The 25,444-nt window shown below is 50.1% G+C and overlaps 1 protein-coding gene and 1 long non-coding RNA gene across 3 annotated transcripts in view; both read right to left on the bottom strand.

Moving 5' to 3' along the window:
* Positions 1-2,566: 2,566 nt before the first annotated feature.
* LOC310920707 (olfactory receptor 14J1-like) lies at positions 2,567-3,508 on the bottom strand (the record flags this gene model as incomplete). Its single annotated transcript, XM_083880767.1, has 1 exon — positions 2,567-3,508. The coding sequence occupies one exon, from the start codon at positions 3,506-3,508 to the stop codon at positions 2,567-2,569; it is 942 nt and encodes a 313-aa protein (XP_083736893.1).
* Positions 3,509-10,969: 7,461 nt separating this feature from the next.
* Positions 10,970-25,444, bottom strand: part of LOC310920682 — a 241,096-nt gene continuing 226,621 nt past the window's right edge. The window contains exons 1-3 of one of the 2 annotated variants that reach the window (XR_014592029.1): positions 17,280-17,350; positions 15,740-15,873; positions 10,970-11,070 (exon numbers count right to left, since the gene is read on the bottom strand). This is a non-coding gene — a long non-coding RNA (uncharacterized lncRNA). Of the gene's footprint in view, positions 11,071-15,739; positions 15,874-17,279; positions 17,351-25,444 lie in introns of those variants that run through there. The other variant, XR_014592028.1, reaches the window with a different exon arrangement.

The following is a 25,444-nucleotide window of genomic DNA, read 5'->3' as shown; positions in this document are numbered from 1 at the left end:
CACTGGGAGGAAGACTACTGACTTCATGAGAAGACCCCTGCCCACGACCACCAGAGAGGGCTGAGCAACCGCAGAAGGGTTTTCTAGCTCATTTTAATACAAAGTGAGGCTAGGTGGGGTTGGGTAATGAATATGTATAGGCATATGTAATACTTCATAGGATAAATAGTGGAAGGAAAATCACCAAGGTGCACTGGCCTTTGGAGGAGCTAACCCCTGTGCGTCTCAGTGCTCAACACACATACATACTTTACAACTCTCAGAAGCTGTGGAGTCCTTCACCATATATCAGAAGGCCTCATGGAATCGTGGAGATCATTGTGACACTCTAGGGCCTCATGGAAAAACGGTGACACCAAGCTGGGTGTGAGTGTGGATCTGCTGGAGGGTAGGAGGGCTGTGCACAGGGCCCTGGACAGGCTGGATCCAGGGCCCAAATCCAACCATGGGAGATTGAACAAGACCAAGGGCTGGGTCCTACCCTTTGTCCACAACAACCCCTGCAGTGCTCCAGGCTGGGGACAGAGTGTCTGGAGAGTGGCCAGGCAGAAAGGGCCCTGGGGCAGTGCTGGACAGCAGGCTGGACATGAGGCAGCAGTGTGCCCAGGCGGCCAAGAAGGCCAATGGCCTGTGGCCTGGATCAGGAATGGTGTGGCCAGCAGGAGCAGGGCAGTGATTCTTCCCCTGTGCTCAGCACTGGTGAGGCAGCACCTGAGTGCTGTGTCCAGTTCTGGGCCCCCAATTTAGGAAGGACATGGAGGGGCTAGAGCGTGTCCAGAGGAGGGCAACAAGGATGGTGAGGGATCTGGAACACAAGTCTTGTGAGGAGTGGCTGAGGGAGCTGGGATTGTTTAGCCTGGAAATGAGGAGGTACAGGAGAGAAAAGGTGGTGTCAGGGCACAGGTTGGACTTGATGATCTCCAAGGTCTTTCCCAACCTGGTTAATTCTATGATTCTTTGAAACCATCATTGAAAAAGTGTCAGGATGAGGCCTGGGCCTCGTCTTCTGAAGGTCCATCAGCCCAGGCCCCTCAGCTTCTCCTCACAGCCCCAAAGCCCATCCTGTCAGTCCTGCACAGCCTCTGCAGCCCCTCCTCATTGCCCAGAATAGGGAGCCCCACAGCCAGACACAGCAGCCCAGATGTGCCCCCTGGCCTGTGCTGCCTCTGGCAAGGGAGCAGCACCAGGCACTGCAGGAGCCTGCAGACAATTCCTGAAGCACTTGTAGTATGATCCTGCTCCCCAAGAGATGTTCCCATAGTGCCAACTCAGGAGCTGAAAGGGGGAGTGGGGCCAGAGAAAAAAGGACAAACACGGATGGGATGTTTGGAGGGCAGAGAACAGGGTTTGGCAAGAAGAAGAAATCTGGAGCAGAAAAGAGAAAAGAAAGCAAAGGTGAAGCAAAAAAAAAAAAAAAAAAAAAAAAAAAAAAAAAAAAAAAAAAAAAAAAAAAAAAATCAGGGCAGTTTGGGGGTGGCTGCCAGGCAGTCCTGGCTCTGAGCAACAATGCCTGCAGTGGGACAGGAAACTCACAGCTCATGGGAACAAAATTTCCGTGTGACCTCAGAGGCCATGACAAAACTGAGGAGTTTCCCTCCCATCCCCCAGCCCTTCCTGGCCCCAGGGGCTGATGGCATTTGTGCTCACTCAGGTTCATCTCCCCACACCAACACCATGGGGCTGCTCAGGCCTGCTCTGGGCACTACAAACAGGGGCTCCTAAGCCAGTGCTGCCATGTCTGTGCCTGCAAGGATCCTGCACCTGTGTGAGCTGGGGGAGAGGCCAGGGCTGCAGAGGGGGGATGTTGTTGGCAGGTGCAGGAGGACACTCTGGGACGCTGCCCTGGGGTGTCCAGTGCAGTGGGGATGGATCAGCCCCTGCTCTGCTGCTCCTTCCCATCTCCCCCAGGGCTCTTGCAGAGCCCCAGCCATGCTGTTTGTCCCCAGCCTGCCCATGGCCACCCTGGGGCTGCTCACGGGGCTTTTCCCTGCTGAGCCTTGGCCTGGGCGTGTTCTGGAGAGAGCCTGGGCAAGGAGCCTGGAACCCCCAGGCCCTGCCCTGAGGCGTCAGCGCTGCCCCAGCAGTGCCCATGGCCTGTCCCTGCTGCAGCCCCGGCACTGCCACCCCCAGCCCTGTGCCTGGCCCCGAGAGCCCTCAGGCCCTACAGCAACACCAGGGCCAGGAGGGCAGCGGGGCAGGGCCACGGGAGCAGCACTGGCAACACCAAGGGCTGCTGGTGCTGGGCACAGCTGCTGTGCCAGCCCTGATCTGCCCCCAGCTCTGCACACAGACATTGCTGCTGCAGCAACAGAGAATGGAACAAAAGGGGGATCTCTGGGAAAAACTTTGTTGGAAGATCCTTCTGTTCATTTAAAGCCACCAAGATCACAGCGCTTTATTGAAACAGTCTGTGTGTGGTAGTGAAAATGGAAAGGACCAAAATGAGGAAGGGCACAAAGACTATTCTTTGTAGCCAGTATTAAAAACTAAAAGGGAAAAAAAACTCACAAGCAAAGGAACAAGAACAATCAAAGATGACTTTTATTACAAGTGATTTGCAGAAATTTCAACCAATGTAATTTTTCTGCAATTGTGCAGTGATCAGTGTCCACACTGCAGCCTTGAGCTCCTGGTTCCTCAGGCTGTAGATCAGGGGGTTCAGGGCTGGAGGCACCACCGAGTACAGAACTGACAGGACCAGATCCAGTGATGGGGAGGAGATGGAGGGGGGCTTCAGGTAGGTAAATGCTGCAGTGCTGACAAAAAGGAAGACCACAGCCAGGTGAGGAAGGCAGGTGAAAAAGGCTTTGTGCCGTCCCTGCTCAGAAGGGATCCTCAGCACAGCCCTGAAGATCTGCACATAGGAGAAAACAATGAACACAAAACAACCAAAAGCTAAACAGACACTAACAGCAAGAAGCCCAAGTTCCCTGAGGCTGGAGTGTGAACAGGAGAGCTTGAGGATCTGTGGGATTTCACAGAAGAACTGGCCCAGGGCATTGCCATGGCACAGAGGAAGGGAAAATGTACTGGCTGTGTGCAGCAATGAATAGAGAAAGCCACTGGCCCAGGCAGCTGCTGCCATGTGGGCACAAGCTCTGCTGCCCAGGAGGGTCCCGTAGTGCAGGGGTTTGCAGACGGACACGTAGCGGTCATAGCACATGATGGTCAGCAGGGAAAACTCTGACCCCAAGAAGAAGAAAATCAGAAAAACCTGTGCAGCACATCCTGTGTAGGAGATGTTCCTGGTGTCCCAGAGGGAATTGTGCATGGCTTTGGGGACAGTGGTGAGGATGGAGCCCAGGTCAGTGAGGGCCAGGTGGAGCAGGAAGAAGAACATGGGGCTGTGCAGGTGGTGGCCGCAGGCCACGGCGCTGATGACGAGGCCGTTGCCCAGGAGGGCAGCCAGGGAGATGCCCAGGAAGAGGCAGAAGTGCAAGAGCTGCAGCTGCCGCGTGTCTGCCAATGCCAGCAGGAGGAATTGGCTGATGGAGATGCTGTTTGACATTTCTTCACTCTGGGCATGGTGGGCTGTTGAAAGAAAACATTGACAACCTGGGACCATTTTCTTTGAGTCAATTTTTTATACTGTATTTGGAATCCTCTCAAAATCACCTCTGTTTCCTAGAGGGAGCTTGGTTAAACATTTTTGACTTTCGGTTTCTGCTGCTGCTGAATTTTCTCTTCATCTTAAGCACTACTCTTAGTATGAACACTGAGTAGCCCAGAGGGAAAACAGAGCTCCCTGTGCCTCAGTGCAGTTGAAGATGCTGGTCTCACATCGGTACCCTTTGCTCATAATACCTCCCTTGATTTCAGGGTAATCGCAATTAAAACTTTCTTGAAAAGAAAAGTAGTCTTTTTGAAGGTCCAAAATTAATTTCTCTAAATCCTTCTCTTCTTCCGTGCAGCTGGAGAAGGACAATCAGCAAGGGGTGATCTGACTCTCTGCTGCCTGGAGTTGTGCCTACTGGGAGCTGTTTATCCCTATCCAAGCCTTGTCCCTGCCAGTGCTCCCAGAGCCCAGCCCAGCCCTGGGGGCTCAGCTCTGCCCTGCACACCCCTCCCAGCACAGGCCACTGCCCTGAGGCATTTCCCTGGCTGCAGGATCTTAAGGACAGCTCAGACAAACAGAGATGCTGCAAGCCAAGGTGCTGCTGGTGCTGTCTGTAGGTAGAGGAGGGTGAGGAGGCACTTTCTGAGGGAGCTCTAACACAGATCTACTGATCCCCAGGGTGACAGTGCAGGAGTCTCAGTGACACAGACAACCTCGACAGCCCCTTTCCCTTTCCTTTAAGAGAAAGCTGAGAGCAGCCCTGGCCATGCAGCACCATCTCCACAGCAGGAGGAATCTGCCCTGATGGGAGTCGCTCCTTCCACCTCCAACTTCTCCCCACAGTCCATGGGGAGCTCCCAGGCAGGTTGAGAGCTGCCCCTGGCAGGTGGCAGATCCCCTGGCCTGACCAAGAGCCCTCAGGGCTGCAGCACCTGCTCTGCACCACAGCCCTGGGCAGCCCTGGCTGCAGCCCCAGCCTCAGCCCCTGCAGCCATCCCTGGCAGCAGGAGCCGTCCTGCCCTGTCCCTCTGACGGTGGCCAGGGCAGCCCCGCTCTGGAGCACATCCTCCCCCAAAGCAGAAAGGGCAGCAGAGCCATCCTTACAGTGCTGTCAGTCCTGTCCTGGCTCAGCTTTAGGAGATCCCTGCAGCCAGAGACTTACTGTGTCAGAAGTGGTGAAGATTTCTCCATGAATGAGCTCAGAATTGTCCTTCCAGCTTCTTTGAGCCCCTGTCTGCTTCAGTCCTCCCAGGTGCAGGCAGTGCCCTCAGCCCTGTTGGGCTGGGAGAGGAGCTGTTCCTCTGAAGAATTGCCTTTTTGTAGCTCTTCTTGGTGTCCATGTGCTGCCTCTGTGCCAGGAGCCCAGCTCAGCATCACAGACACAGTACAAGGACTTTAATGAGTCTCTTGGGGATTTGGTGTTGTTTACAGTGTTGTCAGTCCCTCAGAGGGTCTTCAAAAAACTTTTTACAGACTTTACAGTAAATTGAAACTCCAAAGTTTCCTGAAGATTTAATGGGTCCCACTGAGAAAGTGTCTCCAGGTTCCAGTTAGAGCAGAACACTGCAGGCAGTGATGACAGGGGGGGACAAACAAGGCAAAGGTGTCTCTGATGATGACCAAACCTGGATGTGTTTCAGGAATGCAAAGGGCCAAGGCCTGAGCCCCAGCCCCTGCCAAGGCACATCCTGTCCCTCCCTCAGTGCTCAGGGCTCTTCCCAGGCCACTGGGATGTGGGAATGTGCAATGCCAAGGGCAGGACCATGGGGCGGCCCCTGCCAGGCTGCTGAGCAGGGCCAAGAAGGCAATGAGGCCCCAGGGCTGCAAGGGTCACTTGTCTCCTGCTGATGGCTCAGGCGCAGGCCCAGCAGCCATGGCCCAAGTGCTGCAGGAGTTGGCTGTGTCAGGGCCTTGCAGCTGCTGCCCATCCCTGTGCCCTGTGCAGCCCAGGCTGTCCTACGGTGTCCATGCCCTGCGCCTCTGTCCCTGCAGGCTGTCGTCATCCCCCGGCTGCCCCACCTGGCTGGGCCCTTCCTTTGCTGACAGCTCTGCCTCCTGCCTGCCTCTGCCTGGCCACACACAGCCTTGGGATTGAAACCAGGAGGGTTCATTCCACTTGTACTGTGCCTGTGAACTTTTAACATAAGGAACAAGTCATGCAGGGCCTGCTTTCCCAGCAAGGATGGTTGTAAGACACGTAGAAGACATCTGGCTCAGGAGTGCAGGGATAGATAAAACAAGGAGTGAATCTGGGAACTTGGGGTGGGTGTTATGGTAATGGCCAAATTGTAATACCATCTAGCAACTGTATATAAGGTCACTCTTTTAGAATCACATGTCCATTAAAGTTATGAGTCACCATGGGATGGAAATGAACCATCTGTCTTTCTAAATCTCATGGCCAAAATTGATAGTCCCCCTTAAAAATTCCCTGTCTGTAATGGTTCTCCCAGTCAAAAGCTGCCAGGACAGAGAGCTCTGGCTGGCTTTGGCCCCTGGTGATCATTTCTGATCTCAAGAAAACCCTGAGCAAAGTATTTGAAAGGTTTTGACTACTGGAATATCAATGAATCTGTCATTCTCTGAAAAATTCAGATCCTTTTCTGATCATATGTGTCTTTTTTTCTTATTGTGCATTAGGCATTGAATATTATTTTCAGCTAAATAATATTGCTAATTTTCCACTTGTGGGATCTGACACAAAACACCTCCTCTCCTTATGGATCCAGGACACCTGTAGAAGCAAACACAATAAAGAATCCAGCAGGAATTCTTTGTCTCTGCTCCCATCTGTCCCATCTCCTCTGGAGCTGGAGGTGCAGCCCCAGCACTTGGGAGGGCTGAAGGGGTCACCAGCTCAGCTCCCACACAGAGAACTTGCACACCCTGGGGTGCCCCTTTCAGCCTCAGTGCCCAGAGCCTTTCTGACACCTTCCCCTGGAGCTGCTGCGTCCCTGCAGCCCCGGCCATGGACAGCAGCAGAACCTGGTGTGTCCCGAGCAGCAGAGCCAGCTCAGGGCCCTGTGGGGAGCAGGGCTGGGGCAGCAGGACAAGGCAGCCCAGGCAGCCAGGGCACACCCAGCTGGGGAAAGGGATGTCCAGGGAGAAGAGCAAGGGAGTGTTTCTGTGCCTGCAGGGAGGAATGCAGAGGAAGCTACTGCTGCAGGCACCAGCTCTGGCGTGGCCCCCTCTCTCCCCTGCCCAGGGCTGCTGTGCTGGCCTGGGGAGAGGGGCTGGCACTGAGTGGGCAGAGGCAGCCTGTGCTGGGCATCTCCTGGAGCCAGGAGCAGGAGTTGTGCACTGTCCCTGAGCTCCATTTCCCCTGCCCTGGGGAGCTCCAGCCCTGGGGCTGATGTGGAGGCTGACCTCCCTCTCTGCCCCTCAGCAGCTGCTGAGCCCTTCAAGGGGGCCAGGGCTGTGGGGTGAGTGCACCCAGTGCTGGAACAGCCCAGAGCAGGCACTGCCATGGGGCTCACCCACAATGGGCTGGGAAGTGCCCAGGAGATAAAACCCACCCATGTCAGCTGAGCTGTGTCACTCTGCAGGGCCTGGACACGTTCCAGCAGGTGTGTGGGGCTGTGCCAGTCCCCTGGCTGGGATCTCACACAGGCAGGTGCAGCACTGAGGAGGTTGGTCTGTGGCCTTGGTGGCATGGCCAGTGTGAGAAAGTGCCTCAGGGCTTTGACCATCCCTCCAGCCTCTTCCATCAGCCACTGGCACACCTGGGCACTCCCCCCAGTTTATTGCTCTATTTGTTCTGTGGTTATCTCCTTCCTCCTGCCCATTTCAGCACCGGTGTAGGGGCAGCATCAGCCCTGCCCTGGCTCCCTCCTCACCCAGCCCTTGGCAGAGCCCAGGGCAGGGCTCCCTGTGAACCCTGGCACGGGATGTGGGTGTTGGAACTGGACACTGAGGTCTGGTGTGGACACTCTGGTGGGGAACATTTGCCCACCCAACACACCCTGTGCTGTGCCGTGTCTGATGAGGGGGATGTGGGGCCTGTGCTGGGCAGGAGGGCTGTGCTGCCTCAGGGACAAATGACAGGGATGAGCCACAACACAGTGAGCAAGAGGTGCAAATGAGGACAAGCTACAGAGGAGGGATTCAGAAATCTGACTTGTGCATGTGTTCATGTGTTTAGGAAAGCCAAAGCTCAGCTGGAGCTGATGGAGGCTGCAGGCAACATCCAGAGCAAAGTTAATTCATTTGTTGTGTTTGCAGGAAATGGCTGCAAAAGGAACATGTCAACCTGCTGCTAAATCTAGAGGGGCAAATCTAGGATCATGGAATGGCCTTGGATGGAATTCTAAAGATCATCCAGTTCCCATCTCCTGCCACGGGCAGGGACACCTTCCACTGTACCAGATTGCTCCATGTGACCTGGCCTTGAACCCCTCCAGAGGTGGGGAGTCTGCAGCCTCTCAGGGCAACCTGTGCCAGGGCCTCACCACCCTCACTGGGAAGAATTTCTTTCCAATATCCCATCTAAACCTGCCCTCCTTCCCCTCATGGCCATTTTCCTTTGTCCTGCCACTCCAGGCCTTTGTCCAAAGTCCCTCTTCAGCTCTCCCAAAGCTCCTTTAGGTGCTGGAATGGGCTCCAATGTCTCCCTGGAGCCTTCACACACCCAGGCTGAACAGCTCCAGCTCTCTCAGCCTGGCTCCAGAGCAGAGGTGTTACAGCCCTGCAAATGTCCATTGTGACACTGCAGGGCTTCCTGTAACCAAGGGTGCATTGTCACACTGCAGAACCAAGGAGAGCCTTGTGACGCTGGGGTGCCCCATGGAAACAAGGGGCCATTGTGACATGGCAAAAACAAGGAGAGCATTGTGACACATGGCATCTCACAGAACCAAATGTCCATGGTGATACTGTGGATCCCCTTGGCACCAAAGAGACCACTGTGACACTTTGGGACCTCATGGAACCAAGTGTCCTTTGTGACACTGCAGATCCAAGAGGCCATTGTAACACTCTGGGACCCCATAGAACCAAGGGGTCATTGTGACACTTCAGGGCCTCTTGGAACCAAGGAGAGCAGTGTGGCACTGCAAGGGCTCCTGGAATCAAGGAACTGTTGTGACACAGGGGAGGCCAATGGAACCAAGTGATCCATTGTGACATTGAGGGGCCTCAAGGAACCAAGGGAACATTATGACATTTCAGGGCCTTGTGAAAGCAAAGGAGATCCTTGTGGCACTGTGGGGTCTTGTGTAACCAAGGGCCAGTGTGGCACTGCAGGGCCTCATGGAACCAAGGGCCATTTTCAAACTGCTGAGCCAAACAGACCATTGGGACACTGTGGGGCCTGATTGAACTGATGAGAATATGGTGACACAGTGAAACCTTATGGAAACAAGGATCCATTGGGACACTTTGGGGTCTCTTGTAACCAGGAGTCCAATTGTGACACTGCAGAGCCAAGAAGATCATTATGACACTACAGGTCTCATGGAACCAAGGGGCCATTGTGTCACTTTGGGGCCACATGGAACCAAGGAGCCATTGGGACACTGTTACCAACAGTCAGAAAAAAAAAAAAAAAAAAAAACAAAAAAAAAAAAAAAAAAAAACAAAAAAAACCTGCTTAACACCAAGAGAGCAGGAAGAATTTATTCAGCCAGATGCACAAGGGAGCTCCTTCCAAATGTGTGTGCTGAGTACAGGAAAATTCCTGCTTACAGACTGTATTGTACAGAGATACTCAGTGATTGTCACAGAATAAACATACATATGATAATCATTTCCCTGAAATCCTTTCATATTTTCTCTCCCCTTCACAGTTGTGTTCTTGTCTCCTGGGGGTGTCTTTGGTGGTCCCTGGGAGTTGGTGATGCCAGAGTCACACCTGACTGCGCAGTGAACCCTTAAATGTTGGCACAACTGGAGCAGGTTGCTTTCCAATTCTCTTTCTTACACAATGGGCAGTTCCGTGGCTCAATGGGTTTGGAAGAACAAGCATTGTGTGTGTTCACCAGGTGGAGATGGTTTTACGTCTGGTTACATCAGAGCCTCTCTTCTCTTCAAGCCTTCCTAAGCCTCACACTGGTGTCTCCTGGAATTCCATCTCCCTCCCCATCCCCCAGCAGCCCTGCCTTTCCCTCCTCCAGCCTTGGTCTCCAGCACAGCCGTGGAGGCTCTTTGGGCTCTGGACTTTTCCTGCAGCCACCAAGGCCAGCTGAGCTCTGCCCTTCCCACAGCCAGCCCTGCCCAGCCCAGGCAATGCCCAGCAATTCCCTGTCTGTGCCTGGCCTTGCTGTCCGCCCCCCCAGCAGCAGCTCCGTGGCCCCTTTGTGCCGCGCTGGCCCAGCCATGGTGCCACAGCCCCTGTGCAGGCCCAGGGCAGGACAGGAGCCCTGCGGGTGGGAACGGCCCCTGTGCCGTGGTGCCCACGGCAGCCTTGGGGCTCTGTGCCCCATGGCCTCCCTGCTGGGCAGCCTCTGCCAGCTCCTGCACAGCCCGTGGCCCCTGTGGGCCTGCACAGACAGCCCTGCCCCGGGCTCTGCCGGGCTCTGGGCCAGCAGAGAGGCCGGGCAGGGCTGGCCATGGCCGGGAACAGCCCTGAGCCCCGCAGGAGGATGGAGCTGGGCCACAGCCAAAGTGCCCCCACACCTGGGCCCAGCAGCCAGGGCTGCCAACGTCTGGGGATAGAGGCTGCCATTGGGGACAAATGTCCTGGGCCCCCTCCCTGCTCTGTCCGTGCCACCAAGGGCACAGAGCAGCCTCCTCTCTGGGCCACTTGCCTGTTTTCAATGCCTTCCCCAGGCGCTGGCCCTGCCCCACCAGGCCTGGGCTGAGTCCTGCCCCTGCACGCTCCCCCAGGCTGAGATGGACACTGATGGTTTCTGTGCCAGGCTCTCTCAGCCCAGCCCAGCTCCCTGCCAGCTCTGCCAGCTGCCCTGAGCTCTGTGCAGCACCAAGGGCCTCTCCCCAGTACAGCCCAGCCGGCTCTGGCCCCACAGCTCTGCTCAGCCCAGGCTGCTCTGGGCAGGGGCCCCACGGCCTCAGCCCCTCTCAAGGGCACAGCAGCAGCTGCAGCTCACACAGGGCTCAGCCCCAGCCATGGGGGAACCTGCCTGGCCAAAGGAAAAGGAGGCTCCCTGGGTGCCCTGCTCTCCTCTGCAGGAGATCCTGAGAGCTCTGCAGCCCCTGCTGCCATCCCATCTGCCCAGGCCAGCACAACAGCCCCTTGTGCCCTTGTGGCCCTCAGGAGCTGTTCCTGCTCCAGGCCCAGGGCCCATCCCAGAGCTGGGGCAGCCACAAAGCTCTGCCCATTTCTGTTCATTGCTGCTCTGATCAGGATGGATCCTCAGCCACTTGCAGATTGCTGATGAATTTTCCTTTTCCAGAGGCCTCTTCTTCCTTGAGGTCTTCAGTTGAGAAATGAATTGACAAAGGCTCATTAACATTTGTTCAAAACACCCAAACAAGACAAGCCTCTGGGAATAACTCAAGCCATCAATTCTTCTGTGGTTTATTAGACAGATTTCAGAAGTGTCTTCAAAGTGAATATACTGTATTGAAAACAATGAAGAGAGAATTGTTTTGTCCTGTTTCATTTTCAGTTCCTGTTCATAGATTAATATCAGCAATCCCCAGTTGATATTGATCACCAGCACCTCCTAGTGCAGTCTTAATAGATCTGAATATCAAGACCCTTCATGGCCGACAATCAATCACACTTTGTCCCTTCCCCCACCCCACCATTTCCCTCATCCAGCCCCTGGCACTCAGAGCAGCTGAGGAATGGAGTCACATCCAGGGGTGTCCCCAGGGCTCAGGATTGGGGCCAGGTCAGTTAAATCTCTTGATGGATGATCTGGACAAGGACATCGAGGGCACCCTCAGTCAGTTCCCAGTGAGCCCAGGCTGGGTGGGAGTGTGGCTGTGCTGGAGGGCAGGAAGCTCTGCAGAGGGATCTGGACAGGCTGCAGCCATGGGCCCAGGACAATTGGATGAGGTTCAGCAAGGCCAAGGGCCAGCTCCTGCCCTGGGCTCACAACCACCCCAAATCCCTGGCTGTGCCCTGCCCCTGATCCCCACAGCCTGTCCTGTTCCCTTCATCCCTGCATTGCCAGGGACTTTCTGGGACAAGGCAGCTCTGCCCTGGGAATGGAGGGAGGTCCAAGTGCCACCACTGGAGTGGGAACCAAAACTCACACCAGGTTTGTGTCCTTTTGGGTCAAGAATTGGTGGGACTCAGAGGCACAGAAAATGTCTCTTCATTGCCAACATAAAACATGTTAACCTGATAAAATTTAAGAGACATTGAAACTCTTCCCTCAGCAATGTGAAGCAGCCCAGCAACATCTGACATGTCCACCATTCACAAGGGATTCCTGTACAAAACCAATTTTAGACAAAGATGATTCTGTGATAGATATAAACACAGTTCAGTTGTTGAATCAGGATGCTCTGTGTGAAGTGGGGATAAAACAGCCTGAACAATTCCTAATTTGCAAAGCTGTCAGTGGTGGATGGAGAAGGGGGTGAGGCTGCTTTTGGGGTGAGCAAATGCTGAAACCAACCTGACTCATTTAATCTCTTCCTGTCCTGCCTGAACCTCCCCTCTTGCCCCTTCCACCCACTGTCTTTTGTCTCCCACCAGGCCCCCAGTGAAGAGCCTGGCTCTGTGTTCTCCATCACCTCCTGGCTGGCACTGCCAGGCTGGGATCAGGAGCCCCTCAGCCTTCCCTGCTCAGGGCTGGACAAGCCCAGCTCCCTCAGCCTCTCCTCACAGCCCAAGGGCTGCAGCCCCACCTTGGAGCCCTTCTCTAACCCTGCTGCAGCTGCCAGACATCTTTCCTGCCCTGGGGAACCCAACCCAGGCCACAGTGACCTGGATAGTCCCTGTCCTTGATGTCCTGGTCACACAGCCCAGCCCCTTGTCCCCGTGTCAGGCTCTGGGGGTTGATTTGTGGAACATCCTTGGGGGAGGCCGCAGTGCTGGGGGCAGGGGGGACCCAGGGGGACAGGGGACCCTGCTGGGCACGAGCAGCTGGGGAGACTTCTCTGAGGGGAAATGTGAGTGGGGCTGGGGCAGAGTGACCAACCCAGTGACCTCACACAGCCCTGCTGTGATGTCACACAGCCTGCACTGTGATGTCAAAGCCTGCTCTCTGATGTCACACAGCCTCTCTGTTATGTCAAACAAGTCCCCTCTATTATGCTATAACTGATCAATGACCTGACATAACCCTCTCTGTGATATCATAGCCCACTCTGTGAGGAGTTACTGATTTGGGCCTATAAAAGCTGGACCCATTTTCAGGGTGAATTTGGAGACCTCACCTATGAGTGGATGCATAATGCAGGATTTTGCCAATTTCTGGGAAGGGTTTTCCAGATCCTTGCTGTGAAATGGGGCTCCTCAGCAACTGCAGACTCTGGACAGTGGTAACTTATTTAGGCAATTGGTGATGCATCTTTCTCAATTCCTATCCTTTCTCTCGTATAGTAATGATAAGGGGCATTACCTTATTAACATTTGTTTGTTGCTAAAGCAGAGTGTGTAGTTTCATTGAATATATAATTTTACTTTTGTGTTGCCTTTATATTCATACTAAAATAAGACCATTCTTTCCATTGGTATCTGTGTTCTTTAAATTGCCCCTCTCAATGGGCAGAACAGTTTCTAATAGTCAAACTGTGTTAAAAATTTCTATCCAGCTGATCTCAGTATCACTTTCATAGGGCCTCATAGTTTTCATTCTGGCCCCTTGGTTAGGAAGTATCACAATGGTCCCTTGGCTCCATGAGGTTCTCCAGTGTCACAATGACCCCTTGGCTCCACCAGGCCCTGCAGTGTCCCCCTGGGGCAGGAGGCCAGCAGGGATTCGTTCCCCACACGCTGCAGCTCCCTGGGCCAGCTGGCACCGACACCTTCTCCCAGGCCAGCGCTGCCGGGCACAGCCAGGGCCGGGCCACACCGCAGCTCCCTGCAAACCACGGCGGCGGCTGCGAGGCCAAACCCCGAGTCACAGACAGTTTGTCCCTCTTTCTGTCTGTATTTGGCCAAGAAATGTCCCATTGTGGGGTCCCCTTTCCTGCAGTCACTGCAATACTGGGACCATACCCGGAGCTCTGAGGAGAGAAATGGCCAGAGCTGCACCTCTGCACTGACTCGGGGATGGTGGCAAATGCTCCGTGGGGTGGCTGGAATGACAGAAAAAGGACAATTGGTAGCACAGAGGGAAACTCATCTGGGCTGCTGGACTGGGGCAAGACATCTCTGCCCATGGGAGAAGCTGGCTGTGAAAGTCCCTCCTGTGGATGCTCACGTTCCCAAGAGTTGGGCACTGAAGAGCAGCACAACAATGGACAGGGGGATGGGGCTGCCAGGATTAAAGTGTCTCAGGTGGGTCTGGACTGGCCACACAAGGCTGAGTTATTTCTGGCTCCATGGGCCCAGGACACCTCAGGTCATCAGGGCAGAGATGCAACCTCCAGATGGGCTGGTGAGCAAGGGGTGGATTTAACCATGGACACCATCTCCAGGTTATCCATGAGTGTGAAACGTGGGCTGAGATCAAGCAGGGCCAGGCAGGGAAAGCCCCTGTGGTGTGGAGGATGATGGTGGGAATATAAATCTGGGGAGACACATGGTCTTTGTAGTGGGAGTAGTAAATTGGAGAGCACCATTCCTAACCCACAACAGCCCTGTCAGAGCCAGCCCTGTCCCTGCACTGCCCCAGCTCTGCTGCCCCACAGCTGCTGGATCAGGAAGGGCAGAGCCATGGGGGAGGGAAATGCACAGGGACTCCTCCTGGGAGGGACCTCGGGAGGTTTCCAGGCCAGGCCAAAGCACAGTCAGTGGAGAAAGGGGCACAGGGAGGGGCTGTTTGTGTGCTCTGCCATGGCAGGATGAGATGCAGAGCTGCACAGACACCCAGACCATGTGGATCCCTGCAGGAGCTGATCTCCCACAGCAGCTCCCAGGCCTCTGCTGCTCTCTGGCTGCTCTGGTTTGATGTTCCCTGGTGGTCACAGCCAGCCCCACACACACCAGTGCTGTGTGCACACACACCAGTCTCACCAGTGCCTGGGCCCCCAAAGGACACAGGAGCTGATGGTTTGTGGTCCCCACTCCAGTATCTGGCACTGGGACATCCCTCGGTACCCAGAGCAGAGAGAGCTGCCTTGTCCCAGACAGTTCTTGGCAATGGAGGGTTTAGGAAAAAGCCACAGGCTGTGGGGATCAGCTGTGGGGCATGGCCAGGGATGGGCACTGAGCATCACCTCCCAGTAAACCACCCTGATCCCCCATCCTCTCCCTTCCTGGGGTCCTTTCTTAGACATCCCATGGGAAATCTTGCACATTCCCCAAATGCCCCTTGTGGATTTCCATCCTGAGTCTCAGACCCCGATGCAGAACCCCCCATGCTCAGCTGTCAAAGTCATGCTGGAAATCTCTGCCAATGACCCTCTTGGTGAGTCCTTTATGAGGAGATGTCAGAACTTTCCTTAAATTAATTATTTTTATAGTTTGTTTTTTAAATTGTAATTGCCCTAAAATATCATCTACTGCAGCCCCTTTGCTGTGGGAAGGCACAACTACCACTGCAACAGATGGTCAAAGCTCATGACCTTGAACACTTTTGGGAATGTGGCATTGTTGTTCGCAAACAACCTGTTTCCACCTTCTAAGCCTCATCCTAAAATATTTCTTTCTTACATCAAATCTGTATTTATGCTTAACCATTTTAAAGGCTTTGCCCCTTCCTCTGTCACTACAGGCCTGTAAAATATTTCAATTTTTCATGGACTATGACCACAATGTTTTAATCTGAAAAGACCTTGCAAGGACCCAAAAATCCCCCAAGATGGGATCTGGAGGCCTCATGCACATGACCCATAGAGACTGAGGGAGTGAAGACTGAGGACAGAATAGGAGTAGCCTGAGAGGGCTTGAAGGGTGGATTCAGAAAGAGTGGAGCTCCTTTCCATTGTATGAAACAGCCTGAGAAAGAAATATTGCTACACACATCATCTGGGCAGGTCCAGACTGGACACAAGAAGAGAGAAATTTCTCTGCCAGGGCAGGGCATCATTAATACAGGGCTGAGGTCCAACATGGGATAACTCCCAACTCCTATCTTATGCTGACATGTGATTCTAAAACTGTCTCTCTGATATACAGATGGTAAATGCATATTACATTTTACCCATTTCAATAAAACATACCCAAACTTCCCAGATTCGGTCCTTGTTTTCTCTATGACTGCACTCTTGAGCCAGATGACTTCCTGTCTTCCAACCATCCTCACTGAGACAGCAGGCCCTGCATGAGTTGTCCCAGTGCTAAAACTTCAGGGGCACTGTAAAAATGGAATCAAACATTTTGGAATCAAGGCTTTGCAGAGGCAGGCAGGAGGCAGAGCTGTCAGCAAAGGAAGGGCCCAGCCAGGTGGGGCAGCCGGGGGATGACGACAGCCTGCAGGGACAGAGGCGCAGGGCATGGACACCGTAGGACAGCCTGGGCTGCACAGGGCACAGGGATGGGCAGCAGCTGCAAGGCCCTGACACAGCCAACTCCTGCAGCACTTGGGCCATGGCTGCTGGGCCTGGGCCTGAGCCATCAGCAGGAGACAAGTGACCCTTGCAGCCCTGGGGCCTCATTGCCTCCTTGGCCCTGCTCAGCAGCCTGGCAGGGGCTGCCCCATGGTCCTGCCCTTGGCATTGCACATCCCCACATCCCAGTGGCCTGGGAAGAGCCCTGAGCACTGAGGGAGGGACAGGATGTGCCTTGGCAGGGGCTGGGGCTCAGGCCTTGGCCCTTGGCATTCATGAAACGCATCCAGGTTTGGTCATCATCAGAAACACCTTTGCCTTGTTTGTCCCCACCTGTCATCACTGCCTGCAGAGTTCTGCTCTAACTGGAACCTGGGGACACTTACTCCGTTGAGTCTCTCTGTGGTTCCCATTAAAACTTCAAGAAACTTCAGTGTTTCAATTTAATTTTGAGTTCTTGAGAAGTTTTTTGAACACACTCTCAGGGACTGAGTCTGATGTAAACAACACCAAATCCACGGGAGGGTCATTAAAGTCCTTGTACTTTTCCTGTGCTGCTGAGCTGGGCTGGGCTCCTGGCACAGAGGCAGCTCCTGACAACCAAGAAAAGTTTCAGAAAGACATTTCTCCTGAGGAGAAATCCTCCTTCAGACAGGGTGTCTGTGTTATTTGAAATGTAGACTCAGATGAAAGTTTACAGTGGCATAACAACCTTTTCTGTTCCTTTCTCATTCATTGTTAACCCCAATTGTTTTTTCTTTGTTTTGGTTTCGTTTTGCTCTTAACAGTATAGAACATCATTCTCTTACATGGAATATCAGCTTTTGCACTTATGTCTATTGATATCTGTGCCTATGGAACTTATGCCTGTAGAATATAAACTTTTAAATACAATTCATATGTTTAATCAGCAAATAAACTCATTGAACTGACTAAGTGTCCCCGAGACCCTCCAGGATGCCCAGGTGTCCCCTCAGCGCCCACTCGGAACCCCAGAAAATGTTCCAAGATCCCCTGAATGCTCCAACCCCACAGATTCCCGTTACGGGCACTTTTGGGAATTCATCTCGTACCATCCCCCGCGGCCTCAGAGCCCCTCATAACACAGTTCCACGCCTAAACCTCCTGCCGTGCCCCGCACCCTAAACAGCCCAGACTGAGCTCCCCAAGCCCTCCCCAAGTGCTCCCGAACGTTACACAATCCCCCAATGACCTCAAGTCGCGGCTCGGACACAGAAGTGTCCCCCAAGTGCCTTCCCGGACCCACAATCACCCCGTTCGAGCCACTTCCGGGACTACAGCTCCCAGCATGCTCCGCGGTAAACACAAAGAGATCTTCCAGCCGTGACTCCATCTCCCGTCATGCCCCGCACCCCTTTGAGGGCCATTGGAGCTGTGCCTCGAACTCCCGTGATGCTCCGCGTACCCCTTAAACCGTGTTCTACCGGCGCTTACAACTCCCATCATCCCCCGCGCCCCAGAGAGTCCCCTCAGAGCCCCCCAAGTGCCCGCCCGGACCCCGAAGGGCCCCAGATTCCCCTCCCTGACTCCCAAGTGCCCCCTGGACCCCCAAGTGCTCCCCGGACCCCGAATTGTCCGACAGAATCCCTAAGTGCCCCTCCAAGTGCCCACCCGGCTCCCTCAGGTGTCCTCCAGACCCTCAAGTTCTCTCCAAATTCCCTCCCTGTTGCCCGATCCCGAGAGAAAACACAAACCAACAGAGTGTCAGTTTATGCGGTGCTTTATTCAGGGCCCTGGGGACCTGAGGACTAGAGTCCCAAGTCAGCGTCCCAAGTTGGTTACAAAGATGCTCATCTTTTATACCTTTGTTACAAGTCTTACTTCATCAGCCTGCATGCAGTTTCCTACATACTTCACTTCAAACATTCACATTCATCTTTTAGATAACCTTCCTAACGGTTATAAATTTTGCATGCTTGCTTTAGCTGAAATTAAGGTTAATTTTCTAAGCTTAACTCCCACCATAGAAAACATTTTATTGGTAACAATGTTACCATATTTCACGAGTAATCTGTATATCTGTATGTACTACATGCTCTACTAAGTCCTTTAAACGTTGTTCCTTGCATCAGCAGATTCTCAGGCCTCATTTCTCAGGTTTGGTTCCCATGGGCCTGCACAGGGACCAACTCCTTAGCCTAACTACTGCTAACGGAGGCCTTATGGCAACAACTCCCCCCTTTTGAGCATTCTTCAACCAGTTGCAAGGATGCTCAATTCTCTTCTTCATGCAACAGTCTCCATATAAGATGGTGGTGGAGTAATTCTTGTCATTACTTCATTTCGGGTCATGGCCTTCATGACTCTTCTCGTATGCATCCTTTCCCTAAAGATCATTCCTAAGAAACAACGATATGCTACAAAAATAATCACAACCAAGATTATAATCATTATTACATATTGAATAACAGAGGATATCCAACCAGAAACCTGGATCCCTAAGGAGCTAAATATTGCTCCAATCCAATTGTGTTCAGCATCTTCTTTGGTTTCCTGTATTTTAGACTCTATATCTTCCAATTGACTTATGTCTTTCTCTACTTCCTTTGTAACATTTGGGATATGGATACAGCAATGATCTGTTCTATCATGTAGGTACCCGCAGACACCATGTTCCTTTAATAACAACATATCCAATGCCATTTGATTCTGTGTAGCCATCCTACTAGTTCCTTGTAGCTGCAAATTCAAATCCTTAAACCCCTTTTTAGTGGCTGATGCTAATCTCTCAGTTTGTCCCAAAAGCCGGTAGAGCATTTCCCTATTTCTGTAGGTCGATATGGGAGCAAATAATGATTCTAACATTCAACCCAATTTGACCCCTCCTGATGGTTCATGCCACTCATCTTCTGGATCTATTCCCTCTGAGGCATAGATTTAGAAGAATTAAAGACTGTAGTCAAAATAGATAGTGCTGAGATAATGTAGCTAGGACTTCCCTTTTGCTAACAGAAGCCAGACTGAAAGAACTGATAATCCTTGGAAGGAACCGATCAATCAGAGGAGCTGTCAAACTAGGCTTCTGCATCCTGAATAATCAATAGACCCCATGAATACAATACAATCATAAATCAAACAGTCCTGGGAAAAACAGGATTTAGCTGTCACAAACACTAAAGGTTAAAAAGTCAGAGCTGAGGAAGACAATCTTACTTCATCATTTTGGGACCCCACCCCATATAAAAGACCACCGACCCATTTCAAAGAACAAACTACGCATGCTTGGTGGCTTTTTGGGCTAATTACCATACAAAGCGGGGAATGGGAGGTATCAGAGCTATGAATATGCATTTGTAGTTTGTGTATTCAATACTCCTGTAGATAAAAGACCCTGTGATGATCTGTAAATTGCGCGTGTTTCTGGGAGCTATCCCGCACGCTGCCCGGCGTCGTAATAAACATACACTTTCTAACTTTAAACTGTTAAAGAGTCTTTGTCCGTCATAGTTGGATATTGGTAATAGATCAATGTCCATAGTTTTTTAATAAATCATTTTGGCGAGCCAGCCAGGAGAACTGCTCTTTCTGGCCGTGGGGCCGGTGGGGTCTAGGACCCCTCAGGGCGCCCACCCGGAAGTTTTCGGGGTGAGGGCTCCTCAGACCTTACCGTCCACCCGGGGAAAGACCTGAACCTCCTGGAACTACGGACAAAAGGTATGTTTAAAGAAAAATGAATTGAATGAAGGTACCTTTGAATAGAGGCGGCTTATAAGTCATAAGAGACGTCTTATGCAAAGCAGAGGCCTGGGTTTTGGAATCTCCGAGGAGTATTGTTGTTGTGTTGTTGTGTTCCAGGTAAAGCTGGTCACTGTTGGCTGCATTCCAGGGGAGGAAAGCAGCAGCAGCATAGAGATGCTGGTATTGGGGGCGTAGTGGCCCCATCTTTGGTTTGTCCAGGTAAAGCTGGTCACTTGTTGGCTGCATTCCAGAGAGGGAAAGCAGCAGCAGCATAGAGATGCTGGTATTGGGGCGTAGTGGCTCCAATTTTGGTTTGTCCAGGTAACGCTGGTCACTGTGAGCTGCATTCAAGGGGGAAAGCAGCGGCAGCACAGAGCTATTGATATCGGGAGCGTAGTGGCTCCATCCATGGTTTAAAGGTGCACTTTGGTAAATTCATAATCTGAGAGGCTAGCCTGAATTTTTGAAGTGAACAGGGTCCCGTTTTGAGTTGCGGTCGCGAACGCTGGATGTGTGTGGGTATTTGTGTCTGTTTGGGTTTTCTTTGTGATTGCGTGCTTACAAAAAGAATAATTTGTGTACCGTGTGTGTGTGAATTGTGAAAGTTTGTGTTGTAAGTGTTTTTGTTTTTAAGTTTGTGTTGTAAGTGTTTTTGTTTTTAAGAGATTTTAAAACCCCCGCCGACCCGCGGAAGGATGTCTCTGCTGAAAAGCAGAGGAATTCGGAGGGGATGTGCTTGGGTCGTGACTGGAGGGTGTCACGGAGAGCGCTGTAATTTCTGACTGCATAACTGATAGTGTGATTTTAATCAGTGTGCTGTTCAATAGAAAACCATCTGTGTGGATAAACTGTTGATTGTTTATTAGAAAAACAAGCAAGTGTAAAAAAAAAAAAAAAAAAGTTTTGGGTGATTTTTTTGTGACATATCACAGTGATCAGGCAGGAATCTGGGTTGTCCCGGTAACCGGCAGGGAGCCGTGATTTGTTGCCTCGGGCTGTGTCTTTGAAATTCTGAAAAAGCCTGATGTGTTTGTTTTAACTGTTGTTTGTTTGTAGAATGCAGTTTTAATTGTCAAAAGAACCAAAACTGCCTGATCGAGAAATCCCCCCGCTTTTTCCTCAGTGCAGAAAATTTGTGGAGTGTTTTTAATCGGAAACGCTGTGTTAAAATCTTTACCTAAGTGAGTTTAAAGTCTTCAGAACCCATTGTTTTGTGAGCCTAAAAAAATTGCTATCACATGAACAGGTTTTGGGGAAGGGGAAAGGACTTTTGTCTGGTAGTTTTGTGCAAGAAAAGCAAAGAACCCAGAACTTATGGCTAATGCCGGCAGAATTTGAATTAAGTGTCTGGGTAATTGTGTAAGGTTTTTCTTTTAAATAAAAATATTTTTTTAATTTATGTAAACATAAATTCTTTCTTCAACAGCTGGTGCTTCGAGCCTTGTTTACATATTGCTAATTTTTTTTTAAGATTAACAAGCTGGGTTTTTTTTCCTTTTTCTGGTTAAACTATATGCCCAAGAATAGGAGACACAAGAATTGGAAAGCTGGTTCAAAGAGTTCCCCTGCCCAGGGATGGAATTTCAGAAACCCTAAAAATTAATAACCAGTAATTTGAATTATATGTCTGGGTAATCGCGTGGGTTTTTCTTTTAAATAAAAAGAATTTTTCCTTTTTTATGTAAACACAAATTCTTTCTTCAACAGCTGGTGCTTCGAGCCTTGTTTTAAAGAATACATATTGCTAACTTTTTGTTTTAAGAATAGAAGGAACAAGAATTGAAAAGCTGGTTCAAAGAGTTCCCCTGCCCAGAAACGGAATTTCAGAAACCCTAAAAATTAATAACCAGTAATTTGGATTAAGTGTCTAGGCAATTGTATGGGGTTTTTCTTTTACAAAATTGATTAAGGTCCCCTTTTCCTCAATTGATTTAGAGATTTGGGAAAAGGGTGCTAAAGGCTATCGAAGTGATCCAATAGAGGTTGCTAAGAAAATGAAGTTTGTAATCAAGCAGCATTTACCAGATCCCAATTGCTGCTTGATGCCATAACAGAAAAAAAAAAAAAAGAAATAAAATTCTTGATAAGACATCGGGGCAATAAAACCCTAACACCTGTAACCAGTAACTATGTAATAGTAAAAGAAGCGGCTGGCCAACCTAAAAAAGGCTTACTTTTACAAACCATTGAAGTTTAAATTGGGGAAACAATAGAGAATCCATCGATTTTTATATGCCTAATGCTCCATCTGCACTTTTGGGCAGAAATCTGCTAAAGCAGCTGGAGGCAAAAGTAATATTTAAAGATAGAAAAATTATTTTGGAGGTAAAGAATCAACAAAGTTTAATGTAGATAACAAAAAAATTGAAAAAAAATTTAATAATAATAATAAAAAAAGAAAATAGATTAGGTGTTTCCTGGAGTGTAGGCTCCTGACATGCCGGCAGGGCAAAGAAAACTTTTTAAAGATAAAACTACTCAAGGAGTGTCAGTTTAATTTCAACACTCCTATCGTGCCAGTGAAGAAGCCTGACAAGTCATAACTTAGCTGTTAACAAGATAACTGAAGGCTTGTATTCAGTAGTTGCTAACCCTTATAGCTTGTTAACTCATTTACTGTTTTAGATGTGCAGATGCTTTCTTTTGCCTCCCTCTCCATAAAGCCAGCCAGAAAATCTTTTCATTTGAGTCCTTTGAGGTGGTCCTTGCCCAGGAGAACCTCAAACTGAATAGAAGATATTTGGGGAGCAGCTTGCAAACAGTTGCTCCAGTATGCAGAAGACCTCCTAATAGCTACCCAGATCCAGAGAACATGAGTGGACCAGACGGTAAGCCTCCTAAACTTTTTGGGCTTGCAGATCCCAGAAGAAAGCCCAGCTGATGAGGCAAAAGCTATTCAGGCCTTTGACCAGCTAAAGAAGGCCGTCATGTCAGCTCCAGCCCTGGGACTTCCAGACGTGAGTACACAGCTCCTAAACGATGGCCAGAGTGCCTCAGAATTCACTCTAGGCCAGAAGATGCCTGTGCTAGTGTCCCATACAATGTCTGCAGTCCTTGAAGAAAAGGAGGACATTAGATCTCCCCACAGAGATTCCTAATGTACCAAGCTATACTGGTAGAACAAGACAATGTTAAGATTGTGGTAACTAACATTGTGAACCCAGCTTCCTTCCCCAGCGGGAGTATAGGAGAACCAGTGATCCACGACTGCCTGGAGACCATCGAAACCACCTACTCCAGTCACCCGGATGTGAAGGACACTCCGATTGAGAATGCTGAGACCTGGTTTACTGACAGAAGCAGCTACGTTGTCAGTGGAAAGAGGCATGCTGGGTATGCAGTTACCATCAGCAGAGAGGTAATAGAGTCTGGACCATTGACCACCAACACCTCTGCACAGAAGGCTGGATGCCTTTGAGGTAGTCCTTGCACACGGAGCCATTTGGAAAAAGTCCTAAAGCTGCTAGATGCTGTGCAGCTACTTGAGAGAATGGCACAGATCACATCAAAAAGTGAGCTCTAATTGGAATATGCTGGCAGACAGAGAGGCAAAAGACACAGCTAAAGGTGAGATACCCGATGAGACAATTGAGGCAGCACTTATCCAGATGAAAAGAAAAATTTCAATTAAAGGTAAGCCAGTATATAATATGAAGGGTAAAAAATCTTATTAAAGCAGAGAAAGCAAATTATAATCAGAAAGGGTGGGCCATGACAGAGAAAGAGAAGCTTGTAGTACCATCCTATTTGTTATGGCCATTAGTGCAAAGAGAACATGGGAAAACACACTGGGGAATAGACATCTTGTATAGTTATTTGAAAGAAAGAATTGTGGCCAGAAAGTTACAAGGTACAGTGATACAGGTAACCCGTCAGTGTAGTCTTTACCTCCAAACTAATCCCAAAAATACACCAAAGCCTAAAATGAGACAAATTGGGAAAGGCTGTGAACCTGAGCAACAATAACAAATTGATTTTACAGAGCTGCCCAAAAAAGGAAAATATCGTTACCTATTGGTGTTAACTGATACCTTTTCAGGATGGCCAGAAGCCTTGCCTACTAGAACGGCTAAAGCCCGAGAAGTAACCAAAGCATGGTTGCAAAAATAATACCGGGGGTAGAGTTCCAGCCACCATATCCCCAGATTGAGGGCCACAAGTATATGGTGGCCCTAAATAGACAATTTAAGAAATATGTCGCTGGAGCTCAAAACAAAAAATTAGACAACCTAGAAATTAAATCTTTTGCAGAAAAGTTCTTGGAACCACAGTGAGAAGGAGCATTCCAGATGCTTCTTACTACTTTCACTACAATCAAGATCAAAGAACAGAAGGCCTGGATCCATCACTCCCGAGTGAAGAAAGCTCCAGAAGGAATCTGGAAGATCACACCAGGCGATGATGAACTAAAACTGAAACTCACTCGGAACCACAAATAGATGGACTAATAGTTATTATAGACACTATGTGGAAAGTTGTAATTATTGCTGTAATAAGCTTAACCATAACAAGGGTCAATGCAATACTGCGTAGGTACAATGTGACTGAGATAAACAGGTGCCAAAGAAAAGCTTATGATGCTTACTCTCGTAAGGCTTTAAATAAGATGCTAAGGGAAATGTCCTTCATTTAGACTCAAAATAGAGGGGTGTGCAATAAAAGAGTATGACTCAAATACCTGTAATAGAAAGGCTGTGATCCCCAGGTGCCATCTAGAGATCTCTCACTGGGGTGCTAGGAACAGGGTTGGGAGTATTTCACCTATAACCCTGTGACTAGTACAGTGACAGCCTTTGTTGTAACTATACATGCCAATAGTCCCCTAAAGATTAAATCATGAGGGAACTGTATTGTACCCTTCTGAACACCAAATGTGAGCACAAGAAATTGAAGGAAAATGGCAAACTGTTAATCTAGAGCCCTGTACTGCAAGAAGACAGTTAGGATCTGTCACTTTGAGACAAACAGAAAACTTCACTGGTGTATACAGGGCAAGGTTGTGTCTGTCCAAAGACAGCATGCTGCATTATAGAAATAGACAACCAAATTGCAACCCAATTCAATTTGTGTGTTTGCAATTTTGTTAGAATTAAGGGATGTGATTTTTCCTATCGGGCTCCTGTAAGATACTGCCTGTACCCATAGGAACATCCCAGATTGAAAGAAATCTTAAAGGAAATTAAGGAAGAAGGACATTAATTACAATTCTCCGTAACACAGAAACCATCAAAGGAGTATTTAAGAGGCTTGAGGAACATTTTTCCCATCATTAGTGGGATGTGCCTTTTGAGTAGTCTCCAACAGCAACTGGTATACTACATGCCTTACTCCACCCTATAGTTGTGTTGCTTATTTTGGTTAGTATAAGTTTAGTTTTATCTGTTGTGATGCTTGTTTGGAACTGAAGGATGCTACAACGAATAGCAGCCTTAACCTCATTATCAAAAGTGTATGGCTTGGTCTTAAGAGACACTAGCTGTACAGATTGGATTGATGAGAAAGACTCTTTTGAGTAAAAGAATTTACTTACTTTAAAATGAGAAGTGGGGAAAATGAGGCATTGAAGACTGTAGTCAAAATAGATAGTGCTGAGATAATGTAGCTAGGACTTCCCTTTTGCTAACAGAAGCCAGACTGAAGGAACTGATTAGGAACTGATAAATCATGGGAGCTGTCAAA

Source organism: Zosterops lateralis (genome assembly GCF_965231275.1).
Source record: "Zosterops lateralis genome assembly, chromosome: 31".
In the NCBI taxonomy this organism is placed as follows: domain Eukaryota; kingdom Metazoa; phylum Chordata; class Aves; order Passeriformes; family Zosteropidae; genus Zosterops; species Zosterops lateralis.
The sequence above is the reverse complement of the archived record's forward strand: the minus strand, read 5'-3'. Positions and strand labels throughout refer to the sequence as shown.